General features: G+C 52.7%; 1 protein-coding gene across 18 annotated transcripts in view; it reads left to right on the forward strand.

The window, feature by feature from the left end:
* The window catches only part of ARSG (arylsulfatase G), a 134,547-nt gene that overhangs the window by 53,794 nt on the left and 58,989 nt on the right, over positions 1 to 21,764 (forward strand). For 16 of the 18 annotated variants that reach the window (XM_024760986.1, XM_024760973.1, XM_024760990.1 and 13 more), the window contains exons 3-6: positions 10,089 to 10,276; positions 12,328 to 12,375; positions 13,420 to 13,531; positions 16,411 to 16,548. In XM_024760986.1, coding sequence (XP_024616754.1) covers positions 10,089 to 10,276; positions 12,328 to 12,375; positions 13,420 to 13,531; positions 16,411 to 16,548 — 486 coding nt within the window. Of the gene's footprint in view, positions 1 to 999; positions 2,289 to 10,088; positions 10,277 to 11,456; positions 11,983 to 12,327; positions 12,376 to 13,419; positions 13,532 to 16,410; positions 16,549 to 21,764 lie in introns of those variants that run through there. The other 2 variants (XM_024760984.1, XM_024760991.1) reach the window with 2 other exon arrangements.

Here is a 21,764-nt window from a genome sequence, read left to right on the forward strand (position 1 = left end):
GCGGCCATGGCCCACGGGCCCAGCCGCTCCACGGCATGTGGGATCTTCCCGGACCGGGGCACGACCCCGCGTCCCCTGCATCGGCAGGCGGACTCTCAACCACTGCGCCACCAGGGAAGCCTGCTTGTGGGTTCTTTTTTGTTTTTTTTGGCCGTGCAGCTTGTGGGATCCTAGTTCCCCAACCAGGAATCGAACCCGGGCCCCCTGCAGTGGAAGCATGGAGTTCCAACCACTGGACCACCAGGAAGGTCCCTGCTTGCAGTTTCAAAGGGCCTTCCTATTTGTTGTCTCAATGGTCTCACTTAACATCCTTCCCATTTAACAGAAGGCAACGTGGAGGCTGAGCTGAGCTGGTCCATCTAAATCCTACTCCAGCCTTTTCCAGGTCTCACTACCCACCTGTGTCCCTCTGCATGCAAAGGCCTCAGCAGATGATTTTAAAAACCCATTTCCACCTCCAAGCCTTTAAATTATGAATGGAGCACAGACAGCTTTTATTCCAGTCACATAGCAATTTAGAGAGTGGCCACAGCAGGCCTCATCCTTTGTTTTAAATTCCTTATAAATGAAGGCTGGACACGCTTCACTCCGCGACGTTGTATCTCTCTGGGGCTTTCGGGGCGGCGTTTCCTGCGCTTACGTTCCCGGATTCTAATATGCGTAATTGATGCAATGGCCAGTTGCTTTGGTTTCTGTCTGGCTGTGTCTTAATTTGCGTTGATTTTCCTGTTCGCGGGCTGCTGTAATGTCTGGCTCTGTATTTCTAGCTTCGCTTTACAATGTCGTTTCAGACTTTAATTAGGACCCCTGTTGGTGAACTGGTCTGAGCCTACCCAGATAGATTTGGGGAAAAACAAAGGAAGCTTTCCAAAGAGCAAGACCATTTTATTGCTTATGAATTAGTCCCTGCCCAATGCAGGGAGGGGCTGGGAAGGGGGGAGGGTGACACGGAGGTCAGTGCATCGAACTGCGTGGGGTGTCGGTCGGTATTCTGGAGAAGGAGGTACAGCCAGGGCTCTCTAAAGACTTGGAAACAAAGGACATAAGATTGTTCCTGAGAGTTAAGCTATAAACTTTAACACACAGTGGGGAAGGAACTGAGCCCTAAAAGCATCAGCTTAAGCGATTATGTGGAAAATGGACTAATGTGTTTTTTCCAACCAAATGACGGGGGCCTCTCTCTTCACGTTTTGTTGGTTCATTCACCAGATTTTGCTGGGGTGGCCCTGTCCCACCAAAGCATTCTGTTTGGGGCCTGAGTTGCCCCTCGAAGCCCCATCCTCGTAGAACCTACAGTCTAGGGAGGAACTCAGAGTTACATCTTGCCATAGAAATATGCTATAGCTGTTCCAAAAGGATGGCATTAACATGTTCAAGGAGAGACCATGCTTAGCACAGGTGGTAAAAACAGGCAAGCGTGACGGTACCCAAGAAAGGTATTTTTGGCACTGCCCAGGTGTATCAGTCAGCTCGGGCTGCTGTAACAAATACAGCAGTCTGGGTGACTTACACAACAGACATTTATTTCTCACAGTTCCAGAAGCTGGGAAGTCCAAGATCAGGGTGCCAGCTGGATCAGGTTCTGCTGAAGGCCCTCTTGCTGGCTGGCAGAGGGCCATCTTCTCCCTCCATCCTCACGTGGCAGATAGAAATCTCTGGTCTCTCTTCCTTTTCTTATAAGGACACTAATCTCATCATGGGGGCTCCAACCCTCAGGACTTCATATAAAGGGAATCACCTCCCCAAGGCCCCACCTCCAGATACCATGATACTGGGCAGAAGGGCTTCCACATATGTATGTTTTGGAGGACACAAGCGTTCAGTCAGTAGCACCAGGCAAGAAGAAGTGGTGGTCACAGCCTTTGAGCATCCCAGACCCACTGGCAAAGGTCAAGCTGCAGTGAACAGAAGTCCCCTAAGCTTAGCAAACAAAACCTTTTTCTATGACCCATTTGAACTCCCTTTGTGTTCATTAACTCCACACTCCCCAAGGCAGACTTTGGATTCTGATTTCGTGTGCAGGAAGAAGACACATTGACCTTGCTGACGCCCTGGTTCCTCTGTCTGCCCTTGGACGTCATCTGGGAAGCAGGCATTCCGGTGTCCCGCACGAGCTCACGTGGCTTGCGTGGATGTGAGTCAGGCTCTCAGGGTTGGCACCAGCAAGAATGAGTCTCAGAACTGTCCCAGCCCGAGACCAGTGACTAGTTTTAAGGTAGTTCCTTCTGTGGACCAGCCCGGCTGCAGCCAGCCTTCTCCCAGATGGAAAGGGACCTGGGAAGAACGTGGTATGTGGGGCGGGCTGGCCTGGGTTCAAGTTCTGGCGCTGTCATTTCCTACGCGTAGGGGTCCACGGTCTTTGATACTGAACAGGGGTCAGACAGAGTAAGATGCATGCTCACGTCGGCTGCGTGGTCTTGGGAAAGCTACTTACATCCTCTGCTTTACCTTCCTGATCTGTAAAACGGAATGCTGATGGTTTCAGATGATACCTGTAATATGATTAGGGTGGTAGCCACGTGGTAAGCGGTAGCTATTTTTAGTATCCTAAGACAAACACACATAAAGTTAAGGGATAGTTATACTGTATTTATTTATTTTTTTATTGAAGTATAGATGAGTTACAATCACTTATACGTGGAATCTAAAATATGGCATAAATGAACCTATCTACAAAATAGAAACAGACTCACAGACGTAGAGAACAGACTGGATATTTATACTTCGTATATATCTATAGGTGTCAGCTGACACGTGACTTGTTTGAGGAGCAGGTTATTCCCAGAGGCCTCTCACATGCTGGGGTCACCCACCTCTGACTCTGAACCATGTGCAGCTTGAGGGCAGAGACTGACCTTGTTCTGTTACCTGTTGCGTTCCAGGCCCCTATCCTGTTTCAGCTACAGTGAGATATAGCCAGGAGGCTGGTTGTAAACAACAGAAGCGCAGCTCTACCAGCCTAAGCGCAAAAGGGGCACAGCTTTGGCTCATGGACTAAACTCTGGAGAGACTCGGTCTTCTGTCTGGCCTTCTGAGCCCGTTGACCCATTCTTTCAGGCTCCTGGTTAGGGTGAGAGGTGAGGCCCTTGCCCTCCTGGGATTATATCATTTTAGCTTGAGATTCGAGGGGGGGGAGAAAAAGCTATTCCTCTCTGCCTGGTTCAGAAAATGCCAGTTTTGGATTATTCTGAATAGCCCTGCTCAGGTCGTGGGCCCGATAATTGAGGAGAGGGCTGTGCTTTTGTGATGGGCCCACGTCGGGGTGCGTGGATGTGAGGGCAGGGGCTGCGTCAGCAGCCCCACGGAAACCCCTTTAGTCGGCGCCCGGATACTGTCAGATGAATGTCTGCATTCAGGCTGCCAGGAGGGTTCAGGAGCTCCAGAGGTCAGAGTCAAGAGCCATCCTTCTGGGGAATAAGGGAAGACTTTGTGACAATGGGAGGCTTTGAAGGTTAGGTAGGGATTGGGAGGGGCGGGAAGAGAGGCCGGGCCTGCAGGCTGAGATACAGCCAAGTCGGGACATCGGGCTGGCGCGCTGCACGTGGGGTGCGGGACGGCAGGGAGGGGATGGGAAGCGTTCCAGGAAGAAGAGTCCTGTCGGGCTGAACTTCGGGGATTGTAGGCTGGTGTGTTCGTTTCCAGGAGCTGCCGTGACCGAGCACAAACGGAGGGCCTGAAACAGCAGAAATGTTCTGTCACGCGGTTCTGGAGGCTGGCAGTTAGGGTCAAGGTGCTGGCTGAGTCACGCTCCCTCTGAGGCTCTAGAAGAAGCTCCTTCCCTCTCCACCGCCTGGTAGCCCCAGGCATTCCGTCGCCTGTGGATCCAATGCTAGTCTTTGTCTCCTCAGTCACTTGGCCATCTGCCCTCCGAGAGACCTGCAGGTCTCCTGGCTGTGTCTCTCTCCTCTTTTCTTTTCTTTTTTTTTAAATTTTATTGAAGTATAGTATAGTGATTCAGTTATACATATATATATAATATTCTTTTTCATATTCTTTTCCATTATGTTTTTAAAAATTATTTTATTTTATTTATTTATTTTTTAAATTTATTTTTCGCCGTGTTGGGTCTTCGTTGCCGCACGCGGGCTTTCTCTAGTTGAGGCGAGCGGGGGCTACTCTTCACGGTTTGTCGCAGGATATTGAACATAGTTCCCTGTGCTCTACAGTAGGACCTTGTTTCTCTCCTCTTGTTTTAAGGACACCAGTTACATTGGGTTAAGGACTCACCCCACTCCAGTATAACCTTATCTTAGCTAATTACATCAGCAATGACCCTGTTTCTAAATAGGTCGCCTTCTGAGGTATGGGGGTTAGGATTTGAGCTTATCTTTTGGGGAGGACACAGTTCAACCCACAGCAGGCAGGCAGGCAGGCAGCAGTGGCTCAGGGGCTGGAGAGGGAGGTTGGACCTGTGCGTGGTGAGTTACCGTGGCCAAGCAGAAGGAATCACTGAAGGCAGGAAGTCACTGAAGCCCGGGAGCCGGGGGCCGGCATGACCCACCCGCGGGCAAACCCGGGCTGGAGAGAGCGTACCTGGCTTCTTGGAAGGTCGCTGAAGTGATTCAGGTGCGGGGACAGCAGAGGGACTCAGAGGTGATGCCAGGTTGACTGGAGCGGGTGGACGCGGGCTCTCGCGGGGAGGATGCACGTTGGGGCCGGAGTGACCTGTGATGTACGGATTTGCGGAGCACATAGGATGCCCGAGTGGTCCCGACAGGAGCCAAGTGCCACCACCCCTAGGATCCCATCTGTTTATGCCTTGCTCCCCTCTCACACCTGAAATGCGCTCTTTCTCCCCATTTAGCTATGATAACAATCACGCAGACTACGATGAATTAAAAAGTCTCCTCTGACCCCGGCGCACCGCTAAAGGGCTTGATGCGTATCGCGCCGTCAGGTCCCTCCGACGACCCGGTGAGGCCGCGGTTGTGCCCACTTTGCAGATGAGGGTACTGAGACCTGGCTGGAGTTACCGTCTTGTCTCACACTCGAGGGAGCCGGGGCCGGAGATGAACCCACGCCGGTTTGCCCACACTTCTATCCCTCCTGCCGCTCCACCACCCATACCTCACTCACTGTGTCTCTCTGGCCGGGCTCATCTTATTTTGTCTGGTTACCCACACAGGTCTTGACCCTCTGCTGAAGTGTAAGCCTCTGATGGAGAGGGCTGTGGTCCCCTCCCTGCCGTCCTTCTGCCAGGTATGGCTGGTGGAACTAAGACCAGCAGCTCAGAGTGAAGGGTTTGGGCTGAGCGGTGATGCGCGTGCGTATCTGTCGAGAGGCACAGATGGGTGAGGGCAGGAATGAATGTCCACTGGGAGCGTCTCAAAATCTGGATCCCGCAGGGAACCTGGCCCAGGAAGCCCCAAGATGGGAAGAGCCATCTCACTGGTGGAGTGCAGGACTCCAGCTGCCCAAATCAGAGAACCCGCCTTCCTGAGGTCGGGAACCAGCCCCCCGGGGCGGGGGCGGCGGTGGGAGCGGGCAGACACACCCAGGCTCTCGGGGACTCCGTTCTAGAGGGGCAGCCGGGCAGCAAGCAAGGAGACCAGTCCATGAGCAAGGTGAGGTCCGAGTGGATAAAGGCTCAAGACAGAATAGAACAGTGATGCAGTGGGGAGGGGTCAGGTCAGGAAAGCCCTCCCTGAGTAGGTGAAATGAGAGCTGAGACCCGGATGAAGAGAAGGGGCCCGTCATGCGGAGACCAGAACACAGCCTTCCAGACGGAGGGGACATGAAAAGGGCCTGGGCAGGGACAAGCTCGGGGTGATCTAGGTAGAGCCGCTCTGGGTGGTGTGGCTGCTGGGGGGAACCGGGGTGGGAATAGGGATGATGATGCCTGGGTCCAGATCCCCTGGGCGTGGAGTTCCCACCTTTCCGCACACTGTCAGGATCCTTGCACCCCGTTCCAAGGAGCTCCACCCAGGCTGCTGGTGGTTGGAGGTGGCCAGCGTGGGACTCTAACAAGGATGCCTGGCGCCACACCTGCAGGGCTCTCTCCATTCTCTGCTCTAATGGGATTACTTCCCTGGGACTGTGCAGGGCACAGATGCCCAGGAACCTCCCGTTTCCCGGGGTCCCGCCTGGCTGCCCCTGGGGCTGGGAGGAGCTGGATCTCAGAAAACCTACTAGCTATCAATATTTGGCTGTATCTGTGTGCTCCAGCTCCCTGCTTGAGAAGCTCTGCTGGAGAGCCTGTAGACCACGACCGTGACTTTGGGTTTACCTAAATTGCAATGAGGACTTATGTGTGGGTTTCCAGCCAGGAATAATGTTAGCTGGTAAACAGTTTTCAAGATGACTTTGGCCGCCCCGTGGAAAACTGGGAGAGGAGGAACTCGGGGCAGCAAATGTAAATGGGGAGCAGGGCTGCCGCGTGCAGCTGGGCAGGTTGAGCGCTCTTCAGCTCCGCACCGCGGTGTGGATGGTGGCTTAATGCTCTGCTGTCGCCATCCTGAAATGCTTGGTAGGTTCTGAATCAGGGCCTTTGCATTTGCATTTTCCTCCGGGCCTGCAAACTGTGCAACTGCTCCCACTGTTGTGGATAAAGAGGTTGTGGATAAGCCCGCACAGAACTACACCTGCAAGCCAGAGTGAGTCCAGGGACAGTGGGTGCTCATGACTTAGAGAAGTGCCTGGATTCTAGAAGCTTGAGCGTTAGCTGTGAGAGTAATAAAAGCTGCCGGGTGTGTAGTAACGTAGCAGTAATCTAGTCATAGTAATAGTAATAGTTATTATCTTAATTTATTTTTGGCTGCGTTGGGTCTTTGTTGCTGCACGCTGGCCTTCTCTAGTTGCGGCGAGCGGGGACCACTCCTCATTGCAGTGCACAGGCTTCTCATTGAGGTGGCTTCTGTTGCTGTGGAGCACGGGCTCTATGGCACGTGGGCTTCAGTAGTTGTGGCGCACGGGCTTAGTTGCTCCGCGGCATGTAGGATCTTCCCGGACTAGGGCTCGAACCTGTGTCCCCTGCATTAGCAGGCGGATTCTTAACCACTGCGCCACCAGGGAAGTCCCAGTAGTCATTATTATAAGGAACATTTAGGAGTGTGATCTAGGAGGATGTTTGTGCTTTAATCTTGGGAGGAAAAGAACAGAAGAGGCTGGGTACAAATGAACGTTTTCTTGGGAGAAAAGTATGAACATTGAAGTGGAGCTCAGTTTGGGATTCCAAGGGTAGCGGTTGCCAGCTACATGCAACATCCAGAATCCTGGATTTTGCCCCAGGAATTGAACTCCCTGAGGCCCCAGTATGTGGGCAGCTGGGGATGCTGTGAGAGAAGCCGGTGCCTGGGAAATTACCCAGGGGACCAGCAGCCGATGGACAGAAGGCAGGCTGCACGTGCTACTTCCAGCCCCAGGGGACAGAGGGACAGGAAGGAAGTGCTGGCAGGGGTGTGAAGCCAGAGTTGGGGGCCCTGGAGCTCCCCGAGGCTGGAGGGAGGCCTCGCCCAGCACCTGCAGACCCAGCATGAGCGTTGGAGCACCTCGCTCCCCTGCCCTCATTCTGTCAGATGGAGGCATCGCACGTCTGCTTGAAAAGCACAGCTTCAGGGCTGGGCCAGCGCTTTCAGACGGGCATTGCTGGGACCTCTCGGTGCGTGTCACCGCTCTGTGAATTCACCCATCCTCTGGGACTGAGGCCCAGGTCTCTTTAGCAGAGACTCACCATGTTGTACAAAAGCAGAGTACGGCGGCATCACCCTCTCCACATGCGCTGGGCGGTGCCCACCTCGTGCTGGGCTGAGGACTGAATGGTCAGGAGAGGATGGTCCAGTGGGAGACAGATGCTGCTCTGGTGGTGAACTGCTGAGTAACAAGCCGTCCCCAAAGTCAGCAGCTCAAAACAACAACCATTTTATCACGTCTCACGATGCCGAGGGTCAGGAATTCAGGCATCTCTCGGTTGGGTGATTCTTTACCTTGTTGTGTTGACCAAGGCGGCTCTGGTGAAATTCAGCAGGCAGATGGCTGCGCTGGGAGGTCCAGGGTGGCCTCACGCACACGTGTGACGTTTAGACGCAGTGGCCTCAGCTGGGGTCATTGGCCGGAGCACCTACAGATGGCCTGTCCAGCTGGGCCGTGCTGGGGGAGTCGATTTCTCACCCAGCGGCTCACAGAGTGTTTTCAGGGAGGAGGTGGAAGCTACCAGTCTCGTGAGGGCTGAGCCCAGAAACTGGTGCAGTGTCACCTTCACATCCTCTGGGGCTCAAAGCACTCACAGCGTCAAGGGCGGGGGGACCTCAGGCCCCGCCTGTCACTGGGAGGCCTATCCACGGATTCGTGGCCATCTGGAAGCTGCCCCAAACAGGAAAACAAAGAATTAGAGTTCAGTGTTGTAAAGGAGATGCCAAAGGCTATATAATCACGTAGAGAAGAGGGGGCCTTGATTCCACGTGGGGCGGGCAGGTGCAGATTGGGGGGTTGGGGGAGAGGCAGGGAGAGGCAGGGAGGGTGACCTGGGGGGGTAACATCTGAGTCTTTGAGCGGCGTCTTGAAGACGACTGGGACTGGTCAGTCAAGATAAGGTGGGACTCTAGGGGAAGGGTTTGGGGAGTGGGGGAAGAGCATGGGCAAAGGGACAGCGGACAGGAGTAAGTGGGGGCTTGGGAGGATATGAGGAAGCAGCTCAGGGCAGGAGGGGGGCAGCGGCTGAGCTCCGGGAAGCAGGCAGAGAGAGATTGTGTTTTCCAGTAAGAGACTGGTGTGATCCGACTCCCACTGTGGAAGGACATTTGCATCAGTATGGAGGATGGTTTCGGAGGTGGGGAAGAATGGGTGAAGGTGGTGACGACTTCTGGGTGTAAGTCATGAGACGTAATGCACAGCATGGGGACGAGCGTCGACAATGCTGTCTTGTGTATTTGAAAGTCGCTAAGAGAGGAGATCTTAAAAGTTCTCATCACGGGGAAAAAAGTTTGTGACTGTGGGAGGTGACAGATGTTAACTAAACTTTACTGTGGTGATCATTTCATAATATGCACTTATATCAAATTATGATGTTGTACCCTTGAAACTAGTACAAGGTTATGTGTCAATTATATCTCACTAAAACCAGAAGGAAAAGAATAGAAACATTCTCCCACATGGCCATAATCCTGAAAATGAGCGATAATCCCCTAATATCATTTTCTATCCAGTTCATATTAAATTTCCCTCCCTAATTGGCCCTCAGGTGTGTTGCCAGCTCTTTTGAACTGGGATCCAGTAAGACTCATGTATTGCACTTGGTTCTCTCTCTTTAGTCTTCCCTTTTGCACAGTATCGCCCCGTCCATCCCATTGTTCCCTCAGATGTTGACTGTTTGAAGAGATGGGACTGGTTGTCTTATCGAACGTCTAGAGAATGGTTTGGTAAAGTCTCTTCTTGTGGGGTCATTTAATTTGGTCTTGCATTAGCTTTTTTTCCCCTGTAACGTGGAGATTAGGTCTGACTAGATTCAGGTTAAACGTTTTCGGTAAGAATCCTTGGTGCTATGAATTCACGTTGCATCCCATCAGGAGACACATGAAGTCAGGTTGCCCCTTCATTAGTGACATTCAATTTACTCACGTTCCTTGAGGGTAAGAAAATGGCTAGACTTCTCTGTTTCTCCATAGTGTCTGAAAAAGGGCTGGGCTTACAGTAAGGAGTAATAGATAGTCAGCTCTTGCGTCAGCAGTGGTGATGTTCTATAACGTCCCTGTGGACACTGAATCTGTGAGAGCCCAAACAACAAGGTCACCTTGTCCAACCTCAGCTGGAAATGTGCAAATTTTCACAGGTCTGCGTATATCCGTGAACTATCCCTTCAGAGCCACGAGTGTTGATTTCTGGGGTTACAGATGCATTAAGTGAGTAGGTGAATATAAAATGTGGAATCTGCAAATAAAGGGGATCCGTTCCATATGTTGGATTAAATCCCTTCGAATCAGCTGTGTGACCTTGGGTTAGTCACATAACGCGTCTCTGGGCTTCATTTTCTTTACCTGTCCCACGACTGGCTGATCCTGGAGCTTTTTCCCAGCGCTGGAACCCCAGCAATTGAACCTCTCTTGGCTCGGCTTTCTGTGGCCAGGCCGACCCCCATTGCTCTCCTCTCCGCGCAGGTTTGTGGACTTCCACGCGGCGGCGTCCACCTGCTCGCCCTCCCGGGCCGCCCTGCTCACCGGCCGGCTTGGCCTCCGCAATGGAGTCCCTCACAACTTTGCGGTCACCTCTGTGGGGGGCCTTCCACTCAACGAGACCACCTTGGCCGAAGTGCTGCAGCGGGCTGGCTACGTCACCGGGTTGATTGGTAACGTGGACCCCGTCCCCCCTGCATTTTCTGTGCTGGCTGCTTTGTGTCTGCAGAGCCACCGCCTCTCCTGCCCGTGTCCGCTTTTCTGCTCATTTCTTGCTGTAGAAGTTGGGAATGCTTTCAGCTCTAAGCAACTGAAACGACCTGCCAGGGGACTAAACTATGTGTGCAACTCGTTTCCCCCGGTGCCCCCTACAGAGGCCAAGACAACCCAGCATCCCGACGGCATCTTCAGGCTGCCTGTGCTTAGGGTCCTGGCTCTCCAAGAGCTGGGTCCAGCAGGGTTCCCTCCTCCCTCCACCACGTGAAGTGGCAACGAGGGTCCCTGTGGGGCTGTCCTCGGGGCCCCGGGCTCCCCGTTAACCTGCAGGAAGCTGGCATTTCTGGTGTGTCGTCCTGGCTCCTCCTCTGGGTCAAGGAGCCTGACATAACTTTGCAGAAGATCAGACTCTGCAGTGTGGCCTTCATTGTCCTGGGAGGACGAGACCATTAAGGTCCCAAGCGGCTCTCCTTTTCACCCCTTCCTCTCCATACTCGGAGGTGCTCTCACTATGGGCTGAGCATCCTCACCCGCCCGGTCCCCGCATCCGTGTCAGACTCCCAGCCCGGGGGGCGGGAGGGCTCTGGTCCCTGGGCTCTCTGACCCTAACACTTCATGCAGCATCAGGGGCACTGGATGCTTCTCGAGCTGGGTTCGATCTCACGTGCCCCTCCTTCTTCAGGCCTTTAAATCCCAAGAAGGCAACTGATCACAGGTCGACTGTTCACCTCTCACGACACCTTTTGCTTTTCTGGGAGAGGGCACTAAAGCGTAGCTCCTTGTTGAGATCGTGAACTTCCTAGCAGCGCGCTTACAGGGCAGATGAGAAGCCCGCTGAGGGAACACCGAGTCCACTGACACCACTCACTGTTTGCTCCTCATCTTGCTCTGTGTTAATGTGTTTGTCCCCAGCTGCACATGTCATCACTCGGCCCTACTTTTCTCCCCCTCCTATTATTTTCTATGTCCTGGTGATATAATTTTACACGCTTATTATAATTTTAGAAGCAATTTTAAAATTGTACTGTAATTTTATATTTCCACGTCATGCTGAATCTAAGCATTCCACTTAGCTTAATCCACTTCCCTCAACTTTTTATGACATTTGGTTTCAAACCTACAGACCAGTTGCAAGAAGGGACTCCTAGACCCCCACATACCCTTCACCTCGATTCACCGTTGCTCGTTTTGGCCACAGGCGTGTGTCTTGAAAAGATGGTTTGGAAGTATTGTACTGAGGCCACGTGAGACAACTTACTGAGTCAGACTCCTGTGGTTGCCTGTTTCTTTCCGTCCTTGGCGTTGTTTCACGCTGCCGCCGTCCTGGTCTTTGCCCCGCGTTTTTGATTCTTCCCCTTGCCTCGTGGGTGACTTCCCTGTGGGATCTTTACCCGGAGAGCAGAGAATGAGCCGGTCAGAGGGTCCCAGCCTCGCCTCGTGCCCCGCAGTGAACGCGTTTACAGCGCCAGGAGCAGCCCTGCGGCAGAGCTTCCTCGTTGCGGGCCTGGCTCGGGCGGCGCAGGGAGGCGGCGCCCCGCTCAGCTTCTGCAGAGCGCCATGATGAAAGCAGGCGGGAGCGGCATCTCTGGGACTGTTTGGGCCGTGCACTTGCTCCTTGGGTCCTTTGCAGGGCCCCAGGCAGGAGGGCTGAGCGGAAGGTGTGGTGAGCCCTGGCGGGGGGTGAACCCTCTTTGGGGGGCAGGAGCTCAGCCTGCTAACTTCTCTGGGCTCCCGGTAATGGCTCGTCTTCCCGCCCTCTACCCCCCGCACGCTTTCCTGCCTGGGTCATGAGTCATCCTTGCTTGCTTTCTGTCTCCCTGGGGACTCCCTCTCGGTCCCAGAGAACGAGGCTTGGCTGTCACACAGCACGTGAGCCTCTCTTTGCTTGTGCTCAGGAAAGGGCAAAGCTGGTGGAGACCTGAGTGTGTGATCAGCTCCACCAAGGGGCTGGGAGCCCCCATGGGGATTCCTCTCAAAGTCTCTCTCTGTCTCTCTCGTTTTCCTCCAGGCAAGTGGCATCTTGGACACCATGGCTCTTATCACCCCAACTTCCGTGGTAAGAATTCTTCGGAGGATTGGTTACCTGGGAAACAGAAAATAAAGGTCTCTGTGTAAAAGGACTCTATAAATGTTTAAGCCATCCTGCCCCTGAGGGACCTCTCTCCTGAGTCAGGACACCTTCGTTCACAGGCTCACTTGGGTGGGTTTGAGGTGCCAGGGTTGCCTCTGTTTGCACATCCCTCTTGCCCGGCACCTTTCCCGGCCCCCCTCTTTGGTGCCTGTCTACCCTTCGGGCTCCCCCGTCGTGAGGCCGTCAGTGTTCTCCTCGACCCAGTCCTTCACGTGTCTGGGAACACTTGGCCCCCGTGAGGCCCCGCGTGGTAAGAAGCAAAAATCGTTTGATGGGTTCACTGAAGCAGGGGCTCGGCGGGGAGTAGGGAATTCTGTGGGAAACTTCACATGGAAGCTTGTGCTGGAGAAGAGATGGGATATGGGAGGGTCTCAGAAAAAAGTCAACACAGGGTTTTCAGGTCTCAGTTTGACCCTCACATCCTCCCTCCAATACCCCTCCACCCTCTCAAGTCCAATCCTGCCAGCCCTCTGCGTCCAGATGAAATGCCAACTCTTCTGAGAAGCATTTTGAGATTCCTGCCTCAACCACATCCCACCCCCAGCATCCAGGGGTAACTTCATCCTCTGATCCCTCTTGTGGGCTTAGAGCTAAATCTCTACTTCTTATCCTCCCCCTCTTGAGGGCAGAGTATATTCTTTTATCCCCCAGAGTGTCATGCAGGTAGTAGATTTTCACCAGATATTTCCCAGCGGTGTCCATCATCGCACTGGGAACAGGAGGTGTTCAAGACATTCTCCCCACTTCCTTCCACGCAGGGTTAATGCTAATCACAAGATGTTTTGCAAATCTAGTCTTGCAGCCAGAACCCAGCAAAGTGTTTTCCTTGCACACTACAAAGGGCTATTAATCAAATCCTCTTTTAATTACATACACCATAACACTGCAGAATTAAATCATGGAAAATTAAATTTCTGTCCTGGGTGTAAGAATGCAGGCTCATAGCCTAACCCGTTCCTTCTCTTCCAGGGTTTGATTACTACTTTGGAATCCCGTACAGCCATGACATGGGCTGCACTGATACCCCCGGCTACAACCACCCCCCTTGCCCGGCATGTCCACGGGGCGGTAGACCGTCAAGGTAATCCTAGCCAAGGCGTCGGCTCTGGGCTCCAGAGCCAGGTGAAGTCCTGGGGGTGTGGTCCATCAGAAGGAAATGAGAGAGGCCCACGGGGAACAGTTACAATAGCAAAAAGGGATCAAGTACCTGGGACTTCTCTGGCGGCGCAGTGGTTAACAATCCGCCTGCCAATGCAGGGGACACGGGTTCGAGCCCTGGTCCGGGAAGATCCCACATGCCGTGGAGCAACTAAGCCCATGGGCCACAACTACTGAAGCCCCTGTGCTCTAGGGCCCTCGTGTCGCATCTACTGAGCCCGCATGCCGCAACTACTGAAGCCTGCGCACCTGGAGCCCGTGCTCCACAACAAGAGAAGCCACCGCAATGAGAAGCCCACACACCACAGCAAAGACTAGCCCCCGCTCGCCGCAGCTAGAGAAAGCCCGTGTGCAGCAACAAAGACCCAAATGCAGCCAAAAAAAAAAAAAAAAAAGATCGAGTACCTTTAGTGCAAAAAATTTAAGTGCATTATTTGCATGGAGTGCAAGAACACTTTTCATGAAGATGAGGTGAACATTTTTTTAATTGGCATTTTCCAGGTTCCTTGGACTGTTTAGCTCAGCTGGGGAGAGGCTGGTGCGACCCAGGGTCTCACGCAGGTGGCCTCCCTCCTCTGCCTGCTGGCTTTGCTCCTGGGCCACTCACCTGGCCCTGACCCTGGACATAAGAAGGGAGCTAGACTGAGAAGAAGTCCACCGGGCTCCCTATAAGCCCTACCCCCGCCCTGAAATAAGCCAGCGTTTGGACATTGGAATGCCGTGCAGGCACTCAACAGGATGTTTTAAAAACGTATTCAGTGAAATGGGAAAATGCTCACAATAGAATAGTAAGTGAAAAAAGCAGGAAACAAATCATCAGCACTGTGACCTGAACTACCTCTGTATTTATGCCTCTAAGAGCCCTAAAGGAAATACACCAGAATGGTAACCATGGTTCATTCGCTCTGGTTGTGGCACTGAGGAGTTTTCAGTTTTTTCCTCTCTCGTATTTTCCAAATATTCTCTAATGAGCATGCAGTACGTTTATTATCAGGAAAAGGTAATCAACCTTATTCAGGTAGTAAAGCAGCCCAGACCAGGTGCCCTGCTGTTCAGACGGTGTACTGGGATTGTTTATAACGTTGCAGGTGTCTGAGCCACCCGGGGAGAGCGTGTCTCGGGGGCTTATTAATAATAGTTAGTATCATAATGGCCATTTGTTGAGAAATTGTTACATCCTAAGCGCGCTCTGCATGCTTCTCCATGACCCACCAGACCTCTGAGTGAGGCAAGCATTTCTCCTGACTGTCCTGGGAAGGAAGCTTACCTGGTGGCCCAGGTCACGGTGGAGTCACGAGAGGGAAGGATGGAGAGTCCCGTCTGGGTCTCTGAGTCTAGAGCCCAGGTCCCCTCTCTCCTGACTACCCAGAGGGTGGTCGCTGGGCCAGAAGTGCAGGCATCATCTGGACGCTTGCTAGAAATGCAGGTGTTCAGACCCCTCCCAGAGGCCTGCCTTTTCATGAGATGCCCAGGAGATGCAAGAGCCTGTTGGCAGCGGGAGGAGTGACGTCACCACGTGAGAACCGGCCACTGCTCTCTCATCACCGCCGGGCGCCTGGGGCTCACACCTGTGGCACCCCTGCCATCTCGTGCGATGACCACAGCCTGGCCCCTTTTCCGTCTGTGTTAAATCAGATAGAAGAAAAGTGTTGGCTGAAGGAGGAAAAGGGGGAGAAGGTTAGGGATGATAGAGCCGCCACAAGACCATCCAAAGCTGGAAGATTGGACACGAATGATGAGGTTAGCGTTGTGACACCCGCGACAGCGCTCTCTTTCTCTTTGTAAAACACTGTGGTCCTTGGCGATTACCCCAGTCTGACCTTGTCTCTCAAGCCTCCGGCACAAGTCTGTGTGCACATAGATGTGTGACGGGGGCTTTCCTTTCTTCCCAAATTCTTCCTTGCAGCAGGAGGACAGTTTCCCTGCCCAAGAGGCCCCCCGTGACCACCCTTTTCTCTCCATTGTCCTCAGCTCCTCTTCCAGTTCTCTGTGTCCCCCAGGACAGAGGGCTTGAGTTTTTATTGCATTCCTAGTGTGCCAAGCAGTGTGAATGCTAACCGTTCCTTATCCCTGTAAGGGGCCCGGGCAACCCCGCACTTCCCATAAGGAAAGTCAAGCTCTGAGAGCTTAGGTAACTCACCCGAGATCACAGCCGGGGTCAGGATTCAGCTGCGCTGCTGGGTCATTCGTATGTCAGATTCATTTCCATCTGTAAGACCAAGGGCTGAGTTTGTTTTTTTCCAGGAGATACAATAGGTTTGACCCCCACTTTTTCCAATTGCTGAAGTTTCCCCAAATTCTCCAAACATGGTTTGAAATTCCAAAGTTGTTCCTAGCCATCTGTCCTCTCGTCAGACATCTTGTCACACAAAGTCCTGATTGTCGACTTGGGAAAATACCAAGCGTTGTACCCCACGGACGGAAGTCATGACTTAAGGGGACCGGTGGAAAAAACCAGGGCTACTGATTGCCTCTGGGACTCTGCTGTGTAATGTACTTTGTTTAACCTCAGTTTCTCTGCCAGCAAAATGGGTATAATCATATCCATAGCTCAGAAAAGTCATGAGCTTTACAGAATGGCCAGGCTTGTCCAAGGAGCATACACATCTATTCAAAGGGCATAGAAGAAGGTGTTACATTGGTCTTGCACTTGGAGGAGATGGCAGACTGGAAAAATCACTTGAGGCCAGGCTATTAAGTGTTCTGTATTTATGGGCATCACTGCATCAAAGCGTTTTGTTTGACTCCGTGACTACTTAGGTCGTGGGAATGAACGCTCCACCGTCTGTGATTTCCACCCAGGAACCCTGAGAAGGACTGTCACTCTGACGTGGCCCTTCCTCTCTATGAGAACCTCAGCATCGTGGAGCAGCCCGTGAACTTGAGCGGCCTCACACAGAAGTATGCCGAGAAGGCCACCCAGTTCATCCAGCGGGCGAGGTGAGCGCCCCCCCCCGTGTCCCCTGGCCCCAGCACGGCTCAGACCGCAGCGGAGCTCCATTACCTGACAAAGATGCGCGCGTGCATGTCTCCTGGAAATAAAGCTAGAAAGCTGTCTGTCCTGGGGTCTCCAGGCCTGGGTTACAAGTGCCTCAGGTACATTCCCAGGGACCCTGCTCAGACCACACTCCCGTCATTGTCAGGTGTCCTCTCCTGCTAGCGTATCACCTCCCTGAGGGCAGGGTCCATCCACTGTCTTCTGGGCATTCAAGGTGTTTGTCGAGTTCATTAGTTGACAGGCTATGTTCGTTTCTTATTGCTGCTGTTACCAACTGACCACCAACTTATTGGCTAAAACAATAGCAATTTATTCTCCTACAGATCTGGAGGCTGGACGTCTGAAATGTGTCTGATGGGGCTAAAATCAAGGTTATCAGAAGGGCTGTTTCCTTCTCGAGGCTCCAGGGAGGATTGTTTCTTGCCTCTTCCAGCTTCTGGTGGCTGTTGGAATTCCTTGGCTATGGCTACATCATTCCTTTTTTTTTTTTTTTTTGGCGGCACCACTGGGCTTGCGGGATCTTAGTTCCCTGACCAGGGATGGAACGCGGACTCTGGGCAGTGGAAGCATGGAGTCCCAACCACTGGACCGCCAGGGAACTCCTGGCCACGTCGTTTGAATCTCCACTTCTGTGGTTCACTTGCCTTGTCCTCTTCTGTAGTCACATCTCCCCCGCCTCCTTTTTATAAGGACATTTGTGATTACGTTTAGGGTCTACTGGGAACGATCCAAGATAATCCCCCATCTCAAGATCCTCAACTTAATTGCATCTACAACGTCCGCTTTGGGGACACTCAGAGATTCCAGGGATTAGACCCTGAGTATCCTTGGGGGCCAGTATTCAGTATAACACACAGGGGTCCAGCATCTACAGGGCCCAGGTAACCTGAAGCGGGAAGCAGGCTGACTGTGAGGCAGTAGGGAGTGGTGGGGCCTGCGGTGAATTTTGAGCACCTGTCCCATCTAAGGCCGCCTGCTGCTGCTTTGTGGGAGCGGGGGCCTGGCTTGTCAGGCCTTTCCATTTCTCAAGAAAGACAGGCCACCTGGCCCTTGGTGGATCTCCTGATCTCTAACTGTTAGCAACCACTAATTGAAAATAACAAAAAGCAGAAACCCCAGAGCCATACCACAGTGGGTCTCTAGCAAGCTGTCTCTGTGTGAGAGCTGCTTGCTTCCAGCCTCTGTCAGATCAGAGATCAGCACAGAGAGTAGATTGTGCGAGACCACAGTCAGCTACTACTACTGACCTTGGGGTGTATGTACGTAGGTGGCGGGGTGCAAGCTCAGACACACACGTGTGCACACACACGGTCACCCCACCCGCTGCCTCTCTCGTGCACTGGTGCACCTTTCTCCTAAGATTGCAAACTCTCTCTCTCTCTCCTATTTTTAGGCCGCGCCATGCGGCATGCGGGGATCTTAGTTCCCCAACCAGGGATTGAACCTGTGTGTTGGGAGCGTGGAGTCTTAACCACTGGACCGCCAGGGAAGTCCCAAGACTGCAAACTCTTCAAGGGCCGGGGAACGATTTCCAACAGGTCCTTTGGTATTTTCCACAGCCTTTGCCTAAGTGGGCAGGAGAACGTGTACGGCACACCCGTCTACTTGCACAGAATTAAAAATAGCCTCCACCTTGGGATAACGGATCTCATCATTTCCTTGAAAGTGCAAGAATTCCCCCAGCCCCTCGCTCCACCATGCTGGACTTTTCTAGACAGAAGGGCAGCTGGGAGGGTGGAGGTATAGCCATGTAGTAGATCCATTTCTGCTTGATCACACGGCCTGCTAAAGGCCCACATTCTGAGAGCAGCCCCTTAGGGCTTAGAGACTGCATCTGACCAGTTTCTCAGGGCTTTCTGAGAAACACTGTTGGGTTGGTTTGTTCATTTTCGTTTTTTCAGATGGTTGATATGAAAAGCACAGAGCCCCTTCTCCCACCTGGGGGTTTGAGCACGTATATGCTCCCTGGATGGCTTCGGGCCCCGGTGCCCTACGACAGGTGGACGGTCTGTGGCTGGTGAGGAAGGTCTACCCCTGCTTTTGCAATGAGAGCACAGTGTTCTCAGGGGACGGTAGCGGGTGGCAGCCGGCTGGGCACTGATTAACTTTGAAGACGACATGGTGCTGTTCATCTACCACTTAATTAACCACTTGAAAGACTAACAAATCAGCGAACAAACTCTTTATCATAGTTAAGAGGGGAAGAGTTTGCTAATTTATTAATTAGTTATTAAGTGAAAAGTCACATGAATCCTGTTGGCTTTTTGCTTGACAGAGAATAATCCTCAGGCATGCTGATTTCTTTAGGACTGGCCTTGCCAGTTCATCCATGATTTTTGAAGTGTCAGCAGAAAAGCCCCCAGATCTGTGCTGTTTTCTCCGTCATGAGCCCTTACGCCACCTTGACTTGTTTGTCAAAACTACCGGGAGTCCCTGGAGCGTGGTTTCCTGCCCTGCTCGGCAAGAGGGTCTTCTTTGAATGTTTTTCCTTGGGGCTTCACTTGATTTTAGACCCCTGACCTAGCAGTGATGCTGAAGGCTAATACTTAAAAATTTTTTTTAATTGAAGTCGAGTTGATTTACAATGTTGTCTTAATTCTGCTGTACAGCACAGTGATTCCGTTATACATATATATACATTCTTTTTCATGCTCTTTTCCGTTATGGCTTGTCCCAGGATATTGAATCTAGTTCCCTGTGCTCTGCAGTGGGACCTTGCTGTCTATCCATCCTGTATATACTAGTTTGCATCTGCGAATCCCAAACTCCCAGTCCCTCCCTCCCCCACCTCCCCTCCCCCTTGGCAACCACCAGTCTGTTCTCTGTGTCTGTGAGTCTGTTTCTGTTTCATAGACAGGTTCACTTGTGCCATATTTTAGATTCCACATACAAGTGGTATCAGGTGTTATTTGTCTTTCTCCTGAAAGCTCGTTCCTGATTCGAGTTTTTTAAACAGGAGGCAAAGCTCCAAATTGGCAAAAAAAAAAAAAAAAAAAAAAAAAAAAAAAAAGAAAAAGAAAGGAGGTAGCGGACGGCCTGGGCGTCTGGGCTTCTAGGTCATGGAGCTGGCTGGTCCTCTGCTCCCTACAGGGTCTAGGACGGCACATTGAACCTGAGTTGGGAATACAGGGCTTGATGGGCTGAGCGTATTGGGGTAGGTGTGAGGATGTTTGAAATCAGAGTGTATGGTCCACATTCCAGGGAATTGTGCACTTAGAACTAGGTCCTAGAGAGGCACAGAGGACAAAGAAGCCCCACCCTTCCTGGGCTGGAGCCTGGGACCCACATCAAGGGCTTGATTCCTTCTTCTCCTTGACTCAACCCCTCCGCCTGCATCGTTCTCCCCCTGCTGGTCTAAGCCTCCTTCCCCTTCTCATCTCCGTCCTCACCCGTCTCCCACCTAAAGCACACCACCTGCCACCCACATCAGGGCTCCGGGTTCAGCCTGAAGATCATTCTGTCCTCCTGACCCCTCCTCTCTTCTTTCTCCTGTTTGGGTGTTCTGACGAATAACGGGTGAGGACATGAGTGATTGCACGCACCGCTGGGCAGTGGGACGGCCATCCTCCTCCTGCAGCCTCTCCCTCTGCTGTTCTGTCTGCCTTGAAGGGCAACCATGCACTGTGTCCCTGGACCCCCCCCGTCCTTCGGGCCACACTGTCTCAGAGATGTCTCCCCTCTCCCCCTCCCCCCCGCCCAGCTTGGGTCCCCTGTTATGCTCTTCCACAGCACCCTGTATTTCTCCTCCATCATCCCTACTACTATATATTTGTAATAATGATCTGATTCATTTCTTTTTTCTTTTTTTGCGGTACGCGGGCCTCTCACTGCTGTGGCCTCTCCCGTTGCGGAGCACAGGCTCCGGACGCGCAGGCTCAGCGGCCATGGCTCACGGGCCCAGCCACTCTGCGGCATGTGGGATCTTCCCAGACCGGGGCACGAACCCGTGTCCCCTGCATCGGCAGGCGGACTCTCAACCACTGTGCCACCAGGGAAGCCCTGATTCATTTCTTAGTTGCATCTTTCCCTCTGCTGTTTCCAATTGGATGTGAAGCTCCAAGAAGGTGGAAATCCTGCTTCTGTCTCTGCAGTGCCTGGGGCTTGGTTAGCCCTTAATAAGTATTCATTGAATGAGTGAATAAAGAGTGAGTTGCTTGATCTGGCCCCAAACGTGTGCCAGTGTCGTGTTGGGAATACACACGTGGATTAGATCTGTTTCGGTTTTCGAGCATCTCCCAGGCTAGTGGGGAAACAGATAGTGTTCAAAAGCTGGCTTTCGCATAGGCTGCATTGTCAATACTGATCGATTCTCTAAGGGAGGGGCAAAAGGGGCCAGGGAAGAGGAAGCCACCTATGAGCTGGGAGCAGAGAGGGATCTTGATGGCTTTGGAGTGGGATCTTAATGGATTAATGGATTAAGTGTTTGCAGGCAAGATACCAGGCAGGGTCCTGCCGGGAGAGGAGTGAACAGGCGCAGGAGGACGTGAGGTGGCCCCGGCGTCGCAAGGACGGCAAGGCTGGGAAGGCCACGGATGCCGGGCTAGGGCTTTGCACTGCCCGCAGGCTCATGGAGCCCCGGTGGGCTTCTGAACTGAGAACTGTCAGGTCCAGTCTGGATTCCAGAAGGTTCTCTGTAACGCTGAGGCCCAGAGGGTGACTGTGAGATTTGGGACGGGGCGGGGGCAAGTGGCTATTGCAGCGATGCCTCCTGGACCGGTCAGCCCCGGGGGCCGCTGCAGGGGCAGCCGAGGGAGCCCGGCTCGAGGGCAGCCCTGCCGCCACCTTCAGGCCTGGCTCTCCTGCCAGGAGCCCACTGGGGACATTTCCTGAGAGATGGGCATCCCTCACTTGCCATTCTCTATTTCAGATCAGGAGATTTTCTCCAGACTTGGCTTCCCCAGGTCTCAATCTTTGTGCATCTCCACACCACGCCCCACCCTCCCTCTGCTGGAATGTCCCCTCCAGCGTCTTAATTCCTCTGATATCTTAACCCCTTTTGTTAAATCTGAACATGTTCTTCTAGCCTCCTTCTGTGCTGGTGAATAAACACACACACATGCACACACACATGCGTGTATCTATTTAAATAAAGATGAAATCATACTGCCTTATAACTGGCCTTTTTTTTTTTTTTTTTTTGGGGTTTCGGGCCCCCCCC

This window comes from Neophocaena asiaeorientalis, unplaced genomic scaffold (genome assembly GCF_003031525.2).
Source record: "Neophocaena asiaeorientalis asiaeorientalis breed wild unplaced genomic scaffold, Neophocaena_asiaeorientalis_V1.1 scaffold30, whole genome shotgun sequence".
Lineage (NCBI taxonomy): Eukaryota > Metazoa > Chordata > Mammalia > Artiodactyla > Phocoenidae > Neophocaena > Neophocaena asiaeorientalis.